The sequence below is a fragment of the Malaclemys terrapin genome, chromosome 7 (genome assembly GCF_027887155.1).
Source record: "Malaclemys terrapin pileata isolate rMalTer1 chromosome 7, rMalTer1.hap1, whole genome shotgun sequence".
Taxonomy (NCBI): Eukaryota; Metazoa; Chordata; order Testudines; family Emydidae; genus Malaclemys; species Malaclemys terrapin.
Genome location: NC_071511.1, coordinates 8,532,021 through 8,549,280, shown reverse-complemented (window position 1 = coordinate 8,549,280; position 17,260 = coordinate 8,532,021). Strand labels below are relative to the sequence as shown.

Below are 17,260 nucleotides of genomic sequence, written 5' to 3'. Positions count from 1 at the left end.
TCTCTGACTTTCTATAATGTTTCACTGTAGAAAAAATCCTACAAATAAATGTAACTGTCTGATTTTAGTACTTACTTTACCTATTTATATGTTTTCTATTTCTGAGACCCTGTTATTTTATTTAGGAATTAGATTTGGCTTGATGTCTGAAATATCTTGTAATGCAGGGGTACAATTCAACCTTAATTTTTCAGTTTACTGAATAATTTTTCCTGTAGAATCATATGCAGTACCTGTACCTTTTATGTAACATACCATGCCACAGTTTTACTGTTCTTTATGGTGGATAATAAAGTCTAGACATTTATTAAAATATACTTTAGTATTAGAAAGGTAACACTCTATGCTTTCACGACAGAATGAAGTGCATGGTGCAGTGAAAGTCTAATTTATTTTGTCAAAGCAAACACTTGCTGAAACAATTTAATGGCTTCTTTTCCTTCAAGTGTGCTTGAGATTAAATAAGACAAAACATTTAGAATGCAAGATTTTTAGTTATAAAAGCAGAAGCTCTTGATTTTATTCCCCTTAGGGTGATGTTTTAATATACTTTATGTATTTCCGTAAGCATTTAGATCTGGACTCAATGACATTTTATTCCTCTGCTGTTGCACAGAACCCATAACTATCTGTTCACAGGCTCAAAATTGGATTTTTCACTATATACACAGACTTCTGTAAGCCTCAACAGTGCAAAAGTCAGAAAGAGATAATATTCAACATGGCCTGACTTGTATAACTAATTCTTTTAAATATAATGAAAGAGATTCATTATTCTTTTCCCAGAGATTTTACCAAGGTCAAGAAGATTTAATTGGACCACATTCCGCACATTCGTAACATGAGAGTTAAAGGTCTTGTTGAAAGCGCAGTATTACTGGTTACATTCTAACTGAAACAAAGTGTACTTTAGAGCGCTTATTTTGAGTGGCTTTTTAAGGTATCTTCTTTTAAGCTTAGCTAATATTATTTGTATTCAGGTAGCACACTTCCCTTTGTGTCAAGCATTCCGCATACACCGTGTAATAATAATACTGAAAAGACAGTCCTTGCCCCCAAATTCTTTACAATCTGTACAGCCATAGTAGGAGAAAAGTGAAATACAAAAGACTTTACACACAATTTCACAATGGGATCCTGGTCCAGGACTAGGTCTCCGTATTATGCCAGAACATGGAACCCTTGTTCAACTTGGTGAATACTTACCCACATGATTAGTCCTATTGAGTTCAGTGGCGCTACTCACATCAGTTCATATACCATTACGTAAACAAGGGTGATACAAATGATATTAGTTCAGGAAGAATTATGATGCCAGAATGGAAAAATCATTAAGGAAGAATAGGCAGCCCTTGGTAAAAATACCTTTAATAATAATAATAATCCCTCTCTCTTATCTAGCACTTTTCGTCTATAGATCTCAAAGTACTTTACAAAGGAGGTCAGCATCATTATCCCCATTTTACAGATGGGGATGCCGAGACCCAGGAGGTGAAGTGATTTGTCCAGGGTCACCCAGCAAAACAGTGTCAGAGCCAGGAATAGAACCCAGTTCTCCTGAGTCCCAGTCTATACTTAGCAGTCTTTGTAATGGACATAATTTCACACAGACTGCCCTAGGGCCAGGTACCTCAGGCTTCCAGACTCTGTTGCTTTGGTGAAGGTCTGCAATGTGTATCCCAGGGTTTCTATTTCTGTGGTGTTGGGATTTCTCTCAGGTTCCTAAGAACTCAACTCGACTCCGGACTCATCATCAAGTTTCATTGTTGGCATACAATCAAACTACACAGAGCTGATTAGACTCACGGGTAGGGGTGGGTACAGGGCATACCACAAATCCAAAGAGTACAAATATTGGTTACTTTATATACAAATGAAACCCCATACTGACACGTGTCTTCCATTCTACATCATATAGTGAACTTTATGATTGGCCAGGTTATTTTCAGGATCAATTCCTGTACCTATCATTCCTCGTTCACATGCCACACGTACACAGCCTGTTTTGTTAGTTCCCTCCTTGTATTTTGTTAGTTTCCACCTTGTGTGCTTATCTTCCTTCTATGTATTTGTAGCCATTGCTTCTGACACAATTATTTCTTGCCCCTGTTTTTACATAGCTTCTCTCTTTCCCTGTCCTTGGCTACTGGGGCCCACTCCTACCAAGTAAGGCCTACACATGGCGCTGGGACAGTCCTGCCATGCCAGGGCTTGTGGGGTTTCCAGGTTGCCAGCTGTGGAACCAGGACCCTGGAGGTCGTGAAGTGTGTTTCCAGGGTCTGTGGTTGCAGGCCAGTCTTGCCATGTGGACTGCCCTAGGATGGGAACCGCAGGGCTTCCAGACTACTTGGCCAGTTGCTACCAATTTCTGAGCTGACCTGGGAGTCTGGAATCCCTGAGTCTTTGGCCACAGACCCAAGGCAGCTGCTGGCTGAAATTAACATTCTTGTCAGTTGCACAGCTGGTAGCAGCAATGAGACTTTAAGGGGTAAGGCTAGCTTAGTGGGGGGATAGCTCAGTGGTTTGAGCATTGGCTTGCTAAACCCAGGGTTGTGAGTTCAATACTTGAGGGGGACATTTAGGGGTCTGGGGATTGGTCCTGCAGGGGGTTGGACTAGATGATCTCCTGAAGTCCCCTCCAACCCTGATATTCTATGATTCTTGACTTTTCAGCAAATTGGGAAATTTTCCTGGGTGGAATTTTGTTTGTTTGTTTGGTCTTTCTCATGTTTCATTAACTTGTTTCTTGACTCAGCTCCCATTGAAGTAAATGGTGCCTTTTCATTGACTTCAGTGAGATATGGATTGGGCCCTACGTGACCTTTGCTGCTAAGTACTGTGTGTTATGGCTTTTGGTGTAAGTAGGCCATGAAATAGGTATTTTAAAAAATAATCATTATGGCATTTAGAGTAGAATCATAGCTCAGCTCGGTAATTTGGATTTTAAAATAGCTTGGACAGATGTTAAAGAATATTCCAGAAGGTCGAATTAAAACAGCAGTCTTATTACAGCAATACTGTGTGTTAAAATAGAGCACAATGTAGTGAATTAATGGGTCAGACTTCAAAATACTTTCAAACAAACATGGTGACATGTAGGGCCAAATTTTCAGTGAGGCCTCAGGTTTGTGCTAATTTATAATGGGCATGCGTGCCTGTAAAGATGGGGTTATGTGGTCAGGTGAGTGCCCATGCGCATTTTGTGTAGACCTGGAGACTGCATGGGCACTCTAGAAAATAATATCACTGCAGAGTTAGGCATGGAAACTTGGTACTTCACTGGTCAATGAGTGTGGCAGTCACCCTATCTGCATAAATATAGAAATGAGGTTGTGTGTGGGACACACACTGGGAGTGAGAATGCCACAATGCAGCCTATCCACTGCAACTACCCAAACCCATAGGCCAGAAGAGTGTCCACTGCTGCTCAGCAAACCCTCTGTAGTGCATTAGGACCTCAGGACATACATTGTCATAGATGCTTTGGCTCTCTACTCAGCTCAGCTCTAGCTACCCATGTGCATTGGCCTGGCTTTGGCAAGCACAGAACCCCTTTTTACAGAGCCCAGGGCATGCAGAGGTCCATACATGGTCACTCCATCCATACCCCCACCCTGGGAATCAGGGGATACAGAGTGCCATAATGAAGCTATGCCAACTTGCACCTGCTGGGGATCTGCCCCTAACTGTTATGTAGAAATTAAAATTAGCCAAACAAATCTGGCGAGGTGAGGAATTCTACCAATGTTGGACTAATTGGAAAACACCTTCATCTGGAATATGCCTGGAGAGGCGAAAGTTGGTCAGAAGATTGTTGGCAGCTAACCACGTGCTACAGAAAGGAATGCAACATTAATTAAAAGCATTGGACTGAAAGCCTTAAGTGCCTTGAATGTAAGAAATCGAGCCTTAAATTGAATCCTCATTCATTTTACCCAATCTCATTTGTAAAATGAATCTAGTAATATTTTCTGTGTTGTGAGGCTTAATTAGTATTTGTAAAGTGCTTTGCACTTCTACAGTCTTTCACCCAGGGAACTTAAAATATTGGTTGTAGCAGAAGTCAAAATAGCTCTCTAAAATGAAAAGTGGAAAGGTGAAAAGCAATAGAGCAGGATTTTCCATTGCATTTTCCCGCCAAGCACAAAAAAGTCCACCGGTATTCCCTGGCAGAAGTACTCTTAAAATAGGGTGCAGGGGCAAAAGGTATTTTCCTTAAAATAAGGCATTGGGTCTGTATATTTTTATTCCATGTTCATGATAGCCCACTCATTACATTTTTTCTCACTAAGGTCATTCCACTTTGAGTGCAGCAAACAAGGAACCATCTATGTGTGTGCGCATATTGTATATACAGAGGTAGATATTTTAGTACTGAACGCTATTGACTAGATTTTTGTTTTTGTTTTTTGCAAGTCTTGAACAAAAAAAAGCAAGACTATTTCTTTCTCTCCCCTCAATCCCCTCTCCCCCCAAGCCTCATTTCCCTGGGGTTCTTTGAGCCTCCGAAGACAGGCCAACCACATGCTTTGAGAAACACTACTGTAGATAAATTAAGCTGCCAAGCTCAGAACAGAGCGCAGAATATGAAAGGAAGATTTTTTAATAATCAGTGAGTAAAAAAAAATAAGAGAGCCTGCATAACTGCTTAGCGTTGCAGCTGTAAGATGTGATCAGAGCCATAGAAAATTTGGTTTAGTAAAGGTCAACTCCTTGTGCTATGAACAAGCGGTAAACACTTAAATTCAAAGTGATCATTATGACATTTAGTTTTCTCCCGTTTCCTCTGTAGAAATAAACATCCTTGAGTAAGTACCTAAAGCTAGGCTGACAGCCACTACCAAGAGGATAAAGCATTAATAATTCTTGTCTGTGGTGAAGCTACCTTTCCTAAGTGTGTTAAACGTATCTCTAAGTAAATCATCACAAGCCAAACTATCCCCCACCCAGGGCAATATACTATTTACTAGTAATGGAATCTACTATTGCTTCCCTGCGGAGCTGTGTCAGCAGAAGATTTATTCCAGCTAGGGCAGTCCACAGTCGGTTGGTAGATGTCACGCCAAAGTAGTCTTCTATTCCCTCAAGATGTTGGTAGAATATGAGATTGGTATACTCAGAGAGGCGGTGATCAGTTGTTCTCTATGTCCGCTAATGGTAGGACAAGGCATGAGGTAGGTAGCATAATCTGCAGCAAAGGACATTTAGGTTAGATATTAGGAAAAACTTTCTATCTGTAAGAATAGTTAAGCTATGGAATAGGATTCCAAGGGTGGTTGTGGAATCCCCATCATTGGAAGTTTTTAAGAACCGGTGAGACAAACCCGCGTCGGGGATGGTCTATTCTAAGTATATTAGGTCTTGCCTCCGCACAGGGGGCTGGACTAGATGACCTCTCAAGGTCCTTCCCAGCCCTACATATCTATGATTCTATTTGAAAAAATAGTTACTGAAACCTCTCCAAGAACTCTTCAAATTGATAAGGGGAGGAGATATTTTAAATCACTCCATGATTCAAACAGTGATAGGGACAGCAAAAGTTTAGTAACTATTTCTATGAAGAAGAGTTTAGTCTAAAATCCAGCCCGAGAACTTTCCTAGTATAGGAATACAGGAAGCATTTTTCAAATGATCAAATGTGCCCAGAGAGCTAAGAAATACGGCACTACAAAATAGACATTATGGACACAAGAGAATCCTGGCATAAATTGACATAAGAACTGGTGCTATACTATAGCAAAGAATTGGTGGTTTGCTACATCAAATAGAACAAAATATATTGAGTATATCAAGAAAGGGTTTCACTTGTTCTGAAGAACGGTATCAACACAGAGCAGAAACCAGCCAATGAAAGAAAAGAAATTGGAATATCAGTGAAAAAGAATCACAACTAGAAAAGAGCTGAAGTTGAAATATTCAGGCCATTTAAGAGCTTGCAGGTCCAATGCCTGATTTACTCTTTGGTGCTTTTAGTTAGTGGCTGTGCTGGCTTTTGATGGAATAGGGTGCTTCTGGAAATAATGGGCCTCATTCACTGTCCTATTTATTCCGATTTTACACCATTTGAAATCAGCGGAGGTACTCGGACATAAAAGTCTAATAGTGAATCAGGTCCTATATTGCAGGGTTATTCAACTGGCACTGGAGATTCATTCTTGAAGTATTTCTTTGAAAGGGATATTCAATCAGGTGTTGGAAATGGGCTGAGAGGAGGATGTAGGTTGAGAACACAAATTGCCTCACATTTAGTGATGCCCTCTGTGGGTTAGTCTACAAACATATCATGACCAATTAATTATAATGGTTGCTCTCCGTACAAAAAAGAAGCTGGATGGAACAATGAAAGAAAAGAAATAATTGCATGTATACATGGAGACGGGGATGTTAATAGAGAGAATCTGTGCTCAGTTAATGAAAGAACTTTGTAATTAGAAATACGTGCTTACCTAAATACACGTAGCATGCAAAACAAATCAGAATTTTGGCAAATAGCAAAGATATAAAACAAACTGATCAGGTGGTAATAAGCTCAGAATGGAAATGATCTCTAAAGTGCAATGACGCACAATTAAGTTTCATTCAAATTAGTCAATCAATAATCCATCAGCTGGAGTAGAAGCAAATGCTTGGTGACAAGAACCATGTATTCATTTATAACTCCGGTAGGTTGAATGGAGAGTGTCTGAAGTCAAACTGTTATTCCAAAAAGGTATTTTTCAGGCCATAGATGCCTCTAAATACCATCTAGACTGAGAAGATACCCTGGAAAATAAGTAATTGAATCAGCATTTCAGCACCTGAATCTTCCAATGTCAGCTTGCTGTTAGTTAATCTAGTTTGAAGGCTGCAGTAGTAGGAAAGTACCTTTTGAACTAATGAAAAATTGTTTATCTTTACATAAAGTAAGCTGTTATTTTTGTGCATCACTTTAGAACAAGGCACCTTGTTAAGTATGAAGTTCAGTATTTTGAGCACATAGTAAAAAAGTGCAAAGGAACTAAATCAACATTTGTAGCCATATTTTATTTTGCTCTCCACTTTAGATTATGTAAAATTGCAGACCCCTATCTTCCAAATTGTTTTCTGTGATTTGATTAATCGCACCCCCAGTACTAATGTTAAATCAGGAATGCATTGGAAAAGTTTGTAACATTTTGTGGCAAAATATATCTGTTGTTGTCTGCATTAGTCAGAAGTTACGGCTGCTTTTGTAAAACTGAAAAGCATAGTCGGAGTGTCTGATAGAACTCCTGTAGCTCAAAGGTCTGAGCCATTATATTTTCTTACCTGCTGACAGAACCACTTCCAGCCTAGCACAGACATCCAGGTTAAACATTTACTATCCTGCACTCAGCAGATCCACTCCATTTGAGGGTAACTTTTCATAGCAAGCTGGTGTGATGGTCTCATTAGCTGCTGCTGTTCTTATTGATTGATTGTATTACACTGATGTGAGCATCATCTGCTTGTGACATTTACCCTCTACCTTGTCACTAGGTTTTTGGACCTATCAGCTGTGGCTGGGTTCAGGGCTCCCTTGGAAATCCATTTCATTAACAGTTCAGACCAGATTGGTGTGGTCATAAGGAAGTAATTGCCAGAATTCTTCCCGGTCCCTGCACGTCCTGCTTGGCATGATAGTTCTTTGAGCCATGCCCGTCCCTACATTGCTTTCCAGTCCATCACAATGAGAAAGAGATGGTACCGCTTCATGCTCCAACCTCCTCCTGACCATGTCAGCTGCAGGGTACAAGGACTGAAGCCTAGCTATGATCCCTACTGCCAGTCTGACACCTGTTTATCTAGCTAAGGTAGTCTATCACCATGATATCTAAGCATCCATCTCCATACCAGCATCCTGGAACCAATATCCTGCCGATCCGGAGACACAGATGCAGCAGTCATGGACAAGTAGTGCTTGGCTACACATTGCAGTAATGCTCAGCAGTGGGGTGTGACTTCTAATGCACACCAATGCTGTGCACTAACTGGCCTGTGTAGACCCTGATGGTGTGTGCAAAAATGTCCGTAGTGCCTGCTAACATAATACTAGATTTGGTGCACATTAGAATTCACCCCACTAGTGTGCATTACTGCACTGTGTAGACAAGCTTGTAAGTATTAACATACATAGGCAAGAAGCCAGAGCAACTTAAACGTTCACTGAATAGCATAAATAATTCAACTCAGTGAATTCAATGGGACTGTGGTACTCGTGTGAGTAATGGTTTTAGAATCAGGTCTTTGCAGACTGGTTAATCATGGTGAATATATTTTCCGCCTAATGGATAAATGCTAGATTAAATATAAAACGAACAGGACAGTATAATTTTTAAACAAATAAATGGCTCACACATAATTTTCCTGCAGCTGAAACCATCAACTTAATAGAAAACACTGTATTCTGTTTCTGTTTCTAGCCTCCATTGTCATCCAGAAGTGGTGGTGTCACATGAACCCTTGTCTGGATGGAGAGGATTGTAAAGTGCTACCGGACTATTCAGGTTGGTCTTGCAGCAGTGGAAATAAAGTCAAAACCACAAAGGCAAGTATAGAGAGCGTGTATGTTTAAAAGCTATGCAGTGTTGTTGTAGCCATGTTGGTCCCAGGATATTAGAGAGACAAGTAGGTGAGGTGATATCTTGTATTGAACCAGGTGAGAGAGACAAGCTTCCGAGCTTACACAGAGCTCTGATCTGTGTCACCTCGAACCGTGTGTCTCTCACCAATAGAAGTGGGTTCAATAAAAGATATTACCTCACCCACCTTGTCTCTCTAGATTTAAAGGTGACAGTCTAGTGACAACAAAAGCTCATTTCCATTGACCCTGCTCTGCTGGTGTTAGCATCAATCTCACCATCTTAAACGTTTTTTTTTTTTTAAACAGTCGTGTGTGATTGCTCCCGGTGAAGACACTGCTGGATCGAAGCTGAGGAGTGACTACTCCTCTCTCCAGTACCTAGCTTGATTAAATTAGTTGGGTGCTACAGTGATCTGGTGGAGAGCAGAGTTAGGGCCTGCACATCTCTAGCACCTCTCTCATTTCTCAACGGGAGAAGGGCTAGGATCCTCATAGTGGGTTATCATGTGGCTAGCTCTGCCTCAAACGCCAGTCTTCCCAGAGAGCTGAGTTTTGCACCGCATGGGGGTTAGCATCTCCTGCACCGTCTCCCCAAAATCCTGCCCTCTCATCCCTTTTCAGCAGGACGTCACCAGTGCCCTACGGCAGGAGCAGGATTTTCCCCTTCCAGCAGGGCTTGGCCTGTCCCAAGGACAGATTGCCGAGCATGCCTTATTGTGCCTGTCAGCATAGAGGGTCATTGCCACAGGCAAATATTCAGTCAGGCAAGTCCACTAAATTCATTTTGGGCTCAACACTTCAGCCTTTCATCAGCCTGTTTGTGTGAGGAAGGACAGCTCACTTGTATTGATAACAGGATAATGACCTTGATTTGCAAAATGACAATGCAAGGCCAAGATTTTCACAAGTGACTGACTAAAGTTTGGTTCCTGACTCTGGGGTGAGAGACCAAAACAAGTGACCTGACTTTCAAAGGTGTGGAGAATCTGCACAGATTTCTGATAGGAGCCATAAAGCTCTCTGCACCATTGAAGGTCTGCCCACTGACTTAGGAGCGTAATTATGGGCTTACCTTTAGCTACCCGTTTTTTAATGTCTTGGCCAAGGTCTTCATTATGAAGCCCAGATTCATAACTAATGACCACTGAATATGAGGCAAATATCTCATCCCTCTGACTATTTAACAAGCTAAAATTAATTCAAGGAGCTAAGATTTGGCAACTCATAGTGGCCTGTGTGTCTAAATACATCGTGAAAATAGCAGGCAACAACCTGTAAAGATAAATGGTTAGCCTTTGACCCCTCCCCACACCGCTTCAAACTGAGAATGGATTCAGCTGTTTGCTATGAATTAATAAGCAAATGTTGCTGCCAGATTCCATTTGATAATGACTGTTTCACACAGTAGTGAAAGGATATAATTCATTCTATATTAGATCAGAAAAAATTAAATGTATCGGGCAATTGTTATGTGATACTGTGAGTAGTTATTATCTGGGGGTTAACAACCCAGATCCCATGATGATGGGCTAACTAAATACCCAAGCAGAGAGATACAATTCATAGTCTGAAAAACACTGCTGCTGTTTTCAAGGTTAGAACAATGGTCACAAATTAATATTTGTGTAATGCTCTAGCCGTGGCTAAATCATGCCATACCTCTGCCTCCTGGAGCTTATAGTCTCTGCTCCTGATCTTGCAATTGACAGTCCACCTGTACAGTGCTTTGTCAATTGCAGGATTGGGGGGGATGGGTCCATTCCTGTGAGTTGCTAAGCACAACTGCAAACTGCTGATTATCTTCCACCTGTGTTAAAGTCAGTAGCAGTGGAGTGCCCTCACGGGATCAGGCACTAAGTCAGACCTGGAATGAGGACAGATGACTTCAAACAAAGGAGTGAGTTGGAGAAAGTAGAAATTATATATAGGAAGTAATAGAGCTACTCCCATTGACATGAGTGGGGAATCTAGCGCTATGTATCTAGAAAAAGGCAAGTTAAAATCATTTTTAAAAATTAGATATACTCAATGGCTTTAACAGTGAACAAAGGAAAGGGTTAAAAGGCCAAACTAGGAACATTGCTAGGATTAATAACATCAGGGCTGGTGCTGCAAGCACTTTAATGCATTTGGTTTCCTTTGCTCCCTTCGATTTGCGTGGGACTGACCACGCATCTGAGTGAAACTGCTCATGTTTGTGAGTGTTTGAAGGGCCTGGCCCATAAACAATGAACAGAGACTGCAGTAGCTTGGGGTAAATGCAGCAGCTGCCATTTATATTATTATCCCCAAAATAAAACCCCCTGCAATCAGCAAACCAGAGAATAGGCTAATGCATTGTGATGGCCATGGGGATGTTTTCAGAAAGGCAGAGTGGGGCAAATCGTTCTGCCTTCCGTTAGACCTGTGTGAATTCCTAGACCTACCCAAACCCATTGGGGTCCAGCTGAGGATAGAGTTTATCCCTGAAAAAGCTCGTGTAGTTCCGTGAAACCCCTCCTTTCCTTTGCTGGGGCGTTGAGTACGTTCCGCACTGTGGCAGACCACTTTGGAGGGACATTTAAGGGAAAGGGCATGCAAATAACAGGTGCACGTCACTTGCTCCACTATATTTTAAATATGAGAAATGTTCATTGTAAAATGCAGTGAGGGAAAAAATTGTTTTCTTAAATGGGCAAATGTCTGAATTCATACATTGGCAAATAGCTATAGATAGAAACTGGAATTATTGCTCTGACTATGCTGTGTGCATGCTTTTCCCTTTCATAGAATATCAGGGTTGGAAGGGACCTTAGGAGGTTATCTAGTCCAACCCCCTGCTTAAAGCAGGACTAATCCCCAAACAGATTTTTGCCCCAGATCCCTAAATGGCCCCCTCAAGGATTGAACTCATAACCCTGGGTTTAGTAGGCCAATGCTCAAACCACTGAGCCATCCCTCCCCCCAAACATATGATCAGCATGACCCAGATGGGACTCGAACCCACAATCCCCAGCGCCGAAGGCTGATGCCTTATCCGTTAGGCCACTGGGTCACCCTTTGAAATTTATCCCCGGCCCCCACCTTTTGGATGGTAAACTCTTCGGGACAAGGCCTGCTTTTCTATAGGTGTATGTCTAGCATCCAGCACAATGGGGTCCCTAATTCTGACTCAGGACTTTGGGCACTGCTTTAATATAAATACAAAGATGAACAATAACAAGTATTATGTTTCAGTGACACCTAAGCTTGGGATCCTCTTGAACCAGTGATCGGCAGCACTTCCTTCTGGGCGCAAGCCAATAGCTTCTTCAAAAGGAAGGCCACCCAATCAGCTGCCCAGCAACACACATTTCTTAGTATGAACTCTGTGATAGAGCATTGCTTCTTTGTTTGTATTTTGTTTAATGTATTTTGCATGCAGACAAGTTACTACTTACGCTCTTCCTTCCTATGATTTGCTGGCCCATCCAGGCCTTTCTGTATTTATCTGTGGTTCTGCATCCCTTTATCAGTAAGTAAACCTGTGAGGTGTACTTTGTGAGGTGGGACTATAAATGTAACAGTGCTAGATCCCCAGTAGTAGTGACATTTCATTTAGCACTGCAAGAAGACAAAATCTCATAATACTGTTCCCCAAGTCATCATGATACTATCACTAGTTTTTAGGATTCTGCCACTTGAGAATAATTCTCAGATAATAAAACTTTATTAATCCAACCAAGACTGACTGGAAAGGTATAAAATATTTTATGTCCTTTATTAATCTTATGCATATATAGTAAATTCATCTGTATAACTGCTTCCAGCTATTGTGTAGAGCTGTTACAAAAAATTATGAAGTCTGGCACTGCAGTTTCTAAATAACTGTGTACAGTAGAAGATTTTACAGTAAAATAAACAGGTTAATTTTATAATTATTACTGTCCTGTGGGAGAAGAATTATGTATGTTGTAATCAGAGATCAGGATTTTTTTAAAAATGAGTTAAGTAGAATTGACAAAAACAGCATCTCCATGGACAAAAATCTTGATTTCTCCGTTAGGTGAGTGGTACTGAAACTGGACGCTAGTTGATGGAAGAACATAGAACTAGCCATATCTGATTAGACCAGTGGTCTGGGTGATCCAGTCACAGTAGCTGGTTGAATGCTTCCCAGGGAAAAGTACAAGAAACCTATAGATAGTTCTAGAATGACCTGCCCAAAGGGGAAGTTTCTTCAAAATGCCCACAATTTAGTGGTTGGCTTATGTCTCAAGTCGTGAAGGTTTAAATCCATTCCAAATTTAAAAAAAAAAAAAACAGGGATGATTTTATCTATTTACATGTTTGATTCCTTTTTGAAGCCTATAAAATATTGGCCTCAATGATAATTGGTGGCAGGGAGTTCCACAGGCTAATTATGCATTGCAGAAAGAAAGTTCCTTTGATCACTTTTTACGTTGACTTTCAATTTCATCAAAACACTAGCCAGACATGCAGTCTGAGACACTCATATATTTACTGTGTATTTATAGACGTAGTTACAATGACTAATCAGGGACAGTGAAACAAGTAAATGCTCCCTTCTTGGAGTAATTGTCTTGTGAAGCCAAATAAAAATGAATGGAATACTTTCTGCACATGTTTATATTTAACAAGGAAAGCAGACCAACAGAGCATTTTAGTCGTGGTTAGAAACTAGATTTTTGATGTGCTGAATTGCTGACCAGCTATCAATTGAAAAATTGCTGGGAAACTTAACAGTGAGTGCTTTAATATACACGTGTTAAACTACAAGCACTGCAGGTAAAGACAGAAGCACTTGCCTGGGCAGAAGTAGCATTCTCAAGCAGGGCTTCATCTCCTCTGAACTCAGGCATCCCGTTTGCCCCCACTGTCCATCATCTCAGTGTCATGCATGAGTCTGAGGATTCCTTCAACTCCTGTGTCTGCAAATCTGCCCATCTCCCCCTCTGAAAACACTGTCTGCGTTTGCCACTGCCTCAGCTCCAACTCCTCTGACCTCCTCAATGCCTCCATCTTCTAGTCTGGACTATTTCAACTCCTTTCTCCAGGGCCTTCTCAAGTTGCCACTCTCCAGCCCTGGAGAAAGCTGCTGCCCATCTTCTGACACAGATATAGGAGCATGCCCACATTGACTCAGAGACTCATAGAAACGTAGGACTGGAAGGGATCTTGACAGGTCATCTAGTCCAGTCCCCTGCACTGAGGCAGGGCTAAATATTGTCTAGACCATCCCTGACAGGGGTTTGTCTAACATGTTCTTAAAAACCTTCAATGATGGAGATTCCACAACCTCCCTCGGCAATTTGTTCCAGTGCTTAACTATCCTTACAATTAGGAAGCTTTTCCTAGTGTCCAACCTAAATCGCCCTTGCTGCAATTTAAGCTCATTACTTCTTGCCCTATCCTCTGTGGTTAAGGAGAACGATTTATCACCCTCCTCTTATGTACTTGAAGACTGTTCTCATGTCCCCCCTCAGTCTTTTCTTCTCCAGACTAAACTCATTTTTTTCAATCTTTCCTCATTTTTTAATAATTTTTGATGCCTCCTCTGGACTTTTTCCAATTTGTCCACATCTTTCTCAAAGAGTGCTGCCCAGAACTGGACACAATGCTCCAGTGGAGGCCTTATTAGTGCTGAGGAGAGCGGAAGAATTACTTCTCGTGTCTTGCTCACAACATTCCTGCTAATACATCCCAGAATGATGTTTGCTTTTTTTGCAGCAGTATTACATTGTTGTCTCATATTTAGTTTGTGATCTGCTATAACCCCCAGATCCTTTTCTGCAGTACTCCTTGCTAGACAGTCATTTCTCATTTTGTATTTGCGCAATTGATTATTCCTTCCTAAGTGTCAGACTTTGCATTTGCCTTGATTGAATTTCATCCTGTTTATTTCTGACCATTTCTTCAGTTTGTCAAGATAATTTTAAAATCTAATCCCGTCCTCCAAAGCGCTTGCAACCTCATCCAGCTGATATCATCTGCAAACATTATAAGTGTATCTCTCTATGCCATTATCCAAATTATTTATGAAGATATTGAATCCTTAAACTTGACCAGTTTCCATTGCCCACGTCCAGAATCCAGTTCAAAATTACCCTCCTTATTTATGAAACTGCACGTAGACTTGCTCCACTGGCCTTACGCTTTACACACATAGCACCAGCTGCCTCTCTGAGCCCTTACACACGATCACTTTGGTGGTGCAAGTGCCTTCAGCTCCTCAGCTCATGCGTTCCGGAGCCACCTTCCTGAATCTCTCTGCGTCATTGACTCTCCATCCGTTTTCCACATTTATCTGAAAATACAACTTTTCTCCTTGCCTAAACCACGAGGTTGGCTCTAGCTGTTCTTTCAGTTTTTAACTGTGCCGCATGTTGTCTGGCTCTGTAAAGCATTCTGGGATATCATTTTAAAGAAAGGTGCTATTCAAGATAATGCCGTGGGGGGAGGTTTTCAAAGACACAAATGGCAAGCAGGCATCTTATTCTCAGGAAAAGGGAATTAGGAATCTAACTGTAAATATGTGCTTTTGTAAATCTTTCCTTCTATTACCAAATAGCATTGTACTTTATACTAGTTTATATGGCTTCTGTTGATATGCAATACATAGATATGCTGAATGTAATTTAATCATTTAACATGTGTTCATCTAAACAATTCCTTTGCAGGAACAAAACAGTTTTATCACCATTGCTCTGATAGTTTCTGTGTGTGTAACTCTCTCTCTCTCTCCTTTTGTAGGTAACCCGGTAGCAAAGGATAAACCTATGTGTCATTGCTGGAACAATGGGATTTGCAGCTGTGTGGCTTGTCTGTTTTACATAGTCCTGTTTTTTTCTGAGAATACTGTAGACTTTACACTTCAAACTTACAAAATTAGTGAGAAAGAAGGACAATACTTCTCTTTTTGACTATGGTGGCACTTCTTGATACAGGATTTTCCCATGCAGAACTATACACTTTTAATAAAAAAAAAAGAATTATGAGTCTACTGAAAATACACCTTGGATTCTCCAGGATCCTATACCTGCAAGCAATTCATAGAAACAGAGACCTGTGCTTCTGAAGCACATCAACTATAAGACTTTATTTACGGCACTGAAGGCTGTGAAATCATTTAAATGATTTTAGATCTTTCAAGTAGCTTGGGGAAAAATGGTTACATTAGAAAGAACTGGCATAAATTCATTAGACGGTACCATCTATCATGCAGTACAATGGACCAATGTAAAGCTGGTCTAAAAGCTAAATGAACCTAAGGGATAATGGTAATAAACCATGTCTCAATGCATTTTCAGCTGTGATTTAGTAAATATTGATACTGTATGAAGGTGAAAAAATGACTCTCGTAAATCAGTAGCATTTAGTGTATGCCATACTTTTTTACAAGCTGTGCAATTATATTTATTTCCTTAGATAGTTCCAGGTATTTTAAATTTTACATTCATAAGTGGCAGTGAGGGAATGTGGGGAAGAGACTAAATCTGAAAGTAGATATAGATTTTATTGTCCTAAATAAATCCGTTCTCTAAGGGAATAACAAAGTATAAATATTCCTTGCCTCTTTGATTCCAGATATGGAAGAGAATTTAGCCATTAGCTAGAAATATTTATTCAGATGCTTCAAAACAAGAGAGGAAACTAGAACTGCATAAGGAAAGCTTACTGGAAGAAGGGTAATTTGTTTAGATTTTCATAGCGTTGGCTGTATTCTAATAGGTAACTTACTTAAAATTCATAAGTCCTAGATAAAAAAAGGATCTTCACTTTCAATTAGTTCTAGTTTATAATGATTATAATAATTAAGTGTCCAGTTCCTTGACAGACTAAATTTTCAAGCTGATACTCTTTGTGACACATAATTGTTTCGTATTATTTTAGATGTATCTCATTCTGTTTTTCTTACTTGCCTGACTGTTACACTTTTTATTTTGTCATCAGACTTCATAAATAGAACTGTAAAAGGAAATGCAGTTGCAGCCAGTCATTTCATGGTTACATCATTTTATGGCTTAAGATGCATTGGAATAGAATTAAATGCAATGATGCAGACAGATCTCATGCAGATTAACTGCTAACCCAGCTATTGAATACATTGTTATGCTTTATGTAAATATTACAGTAATAACATACAACTGGTTTTTTATATATCCAGAAATGCCAAAAAATGGAGACTGTTGCACTAATTTAGTTCGCTGTGCACAAGCTTTCTAGCTTATGGGGAAAATATCATCAACAATGTGAAGCTGTTTAGTTTCTTTTGTTGCAGTGAGTATAAATATTGATCCAGTCTTACTCCCATTGAAATCAATGTCAAAACTCCCTTTTGATTCCCGTGGGAGGAAGAGCAGGCCCTATATTTTGATTTTGATTTCTCACTTTTAATTATGTACTTTGATCACCGCTGGGACCATGGTGGCTATTGTATTTGTTAATAAGTAAATGAGAATTTTTCTGCTACATGTTTTGAAAGCTGCATAGTTATTCCACCTAACAGCCTTTGCCCCTCTAATGGACTCAACATTTTGATTTTTTTTTCATTGTAATTTAAGACAAAATGTAAAGAATCGCCTGAAGGATTTAAACTATTTGGATGCACTCATGCTCAGTGATATAGTTTTAAGTGAAGACTGTTGTTACTTTATGTCCTGGTAGCCTAGGCTTAATTATTATTTATCTATTGTGGTA

General features: G+C 40.2%; 1 protein-coding gene and 1 non-coding gene across 3 annotated transcripts in view; one reads left to right on the top strand and one right to left on the bottom strand.

Annotated features, from left to right (window-relative positions):
• TAFA4 (TAFA chemokine like family member 4) overlaps positions 1-16,970 on the top strand; it is a 113,546-nt gene extending 96,576 nt beyond the window's left edge. Inside the window, exons 5-6 of one of the 2 annotated variants that reach the window (XM_054035355.1) lie at positions 8,421-8,504; positions 15,314-16,970. In XM_054035355.1, the coding sequence (XP_053891330.1) occupies positions 8,421-8,504; positions 15,314-15,483 (254 nt within the window). In that variant the 3' untranslated portion in view covers positions 15,484-16,970. Of the gene's footprint in view, positions 1-8,420; positions 8,546-15,313 lie in introns of both variants that reach the window. The other variant, XM_054035356.1, reaches the window with a different exon arrangement.
• On the bottom strand, positions 11,543-11,615 carry TRNAR-UCG (transfer RNA arginine (anticodon UCG)). Its single transcript has one exon. It is a non-coding gene; the product is annotated as a tRNA-Arg (tRNA).
• Positions 16,971-17,260: the final 290 nt, after the last annotated feature.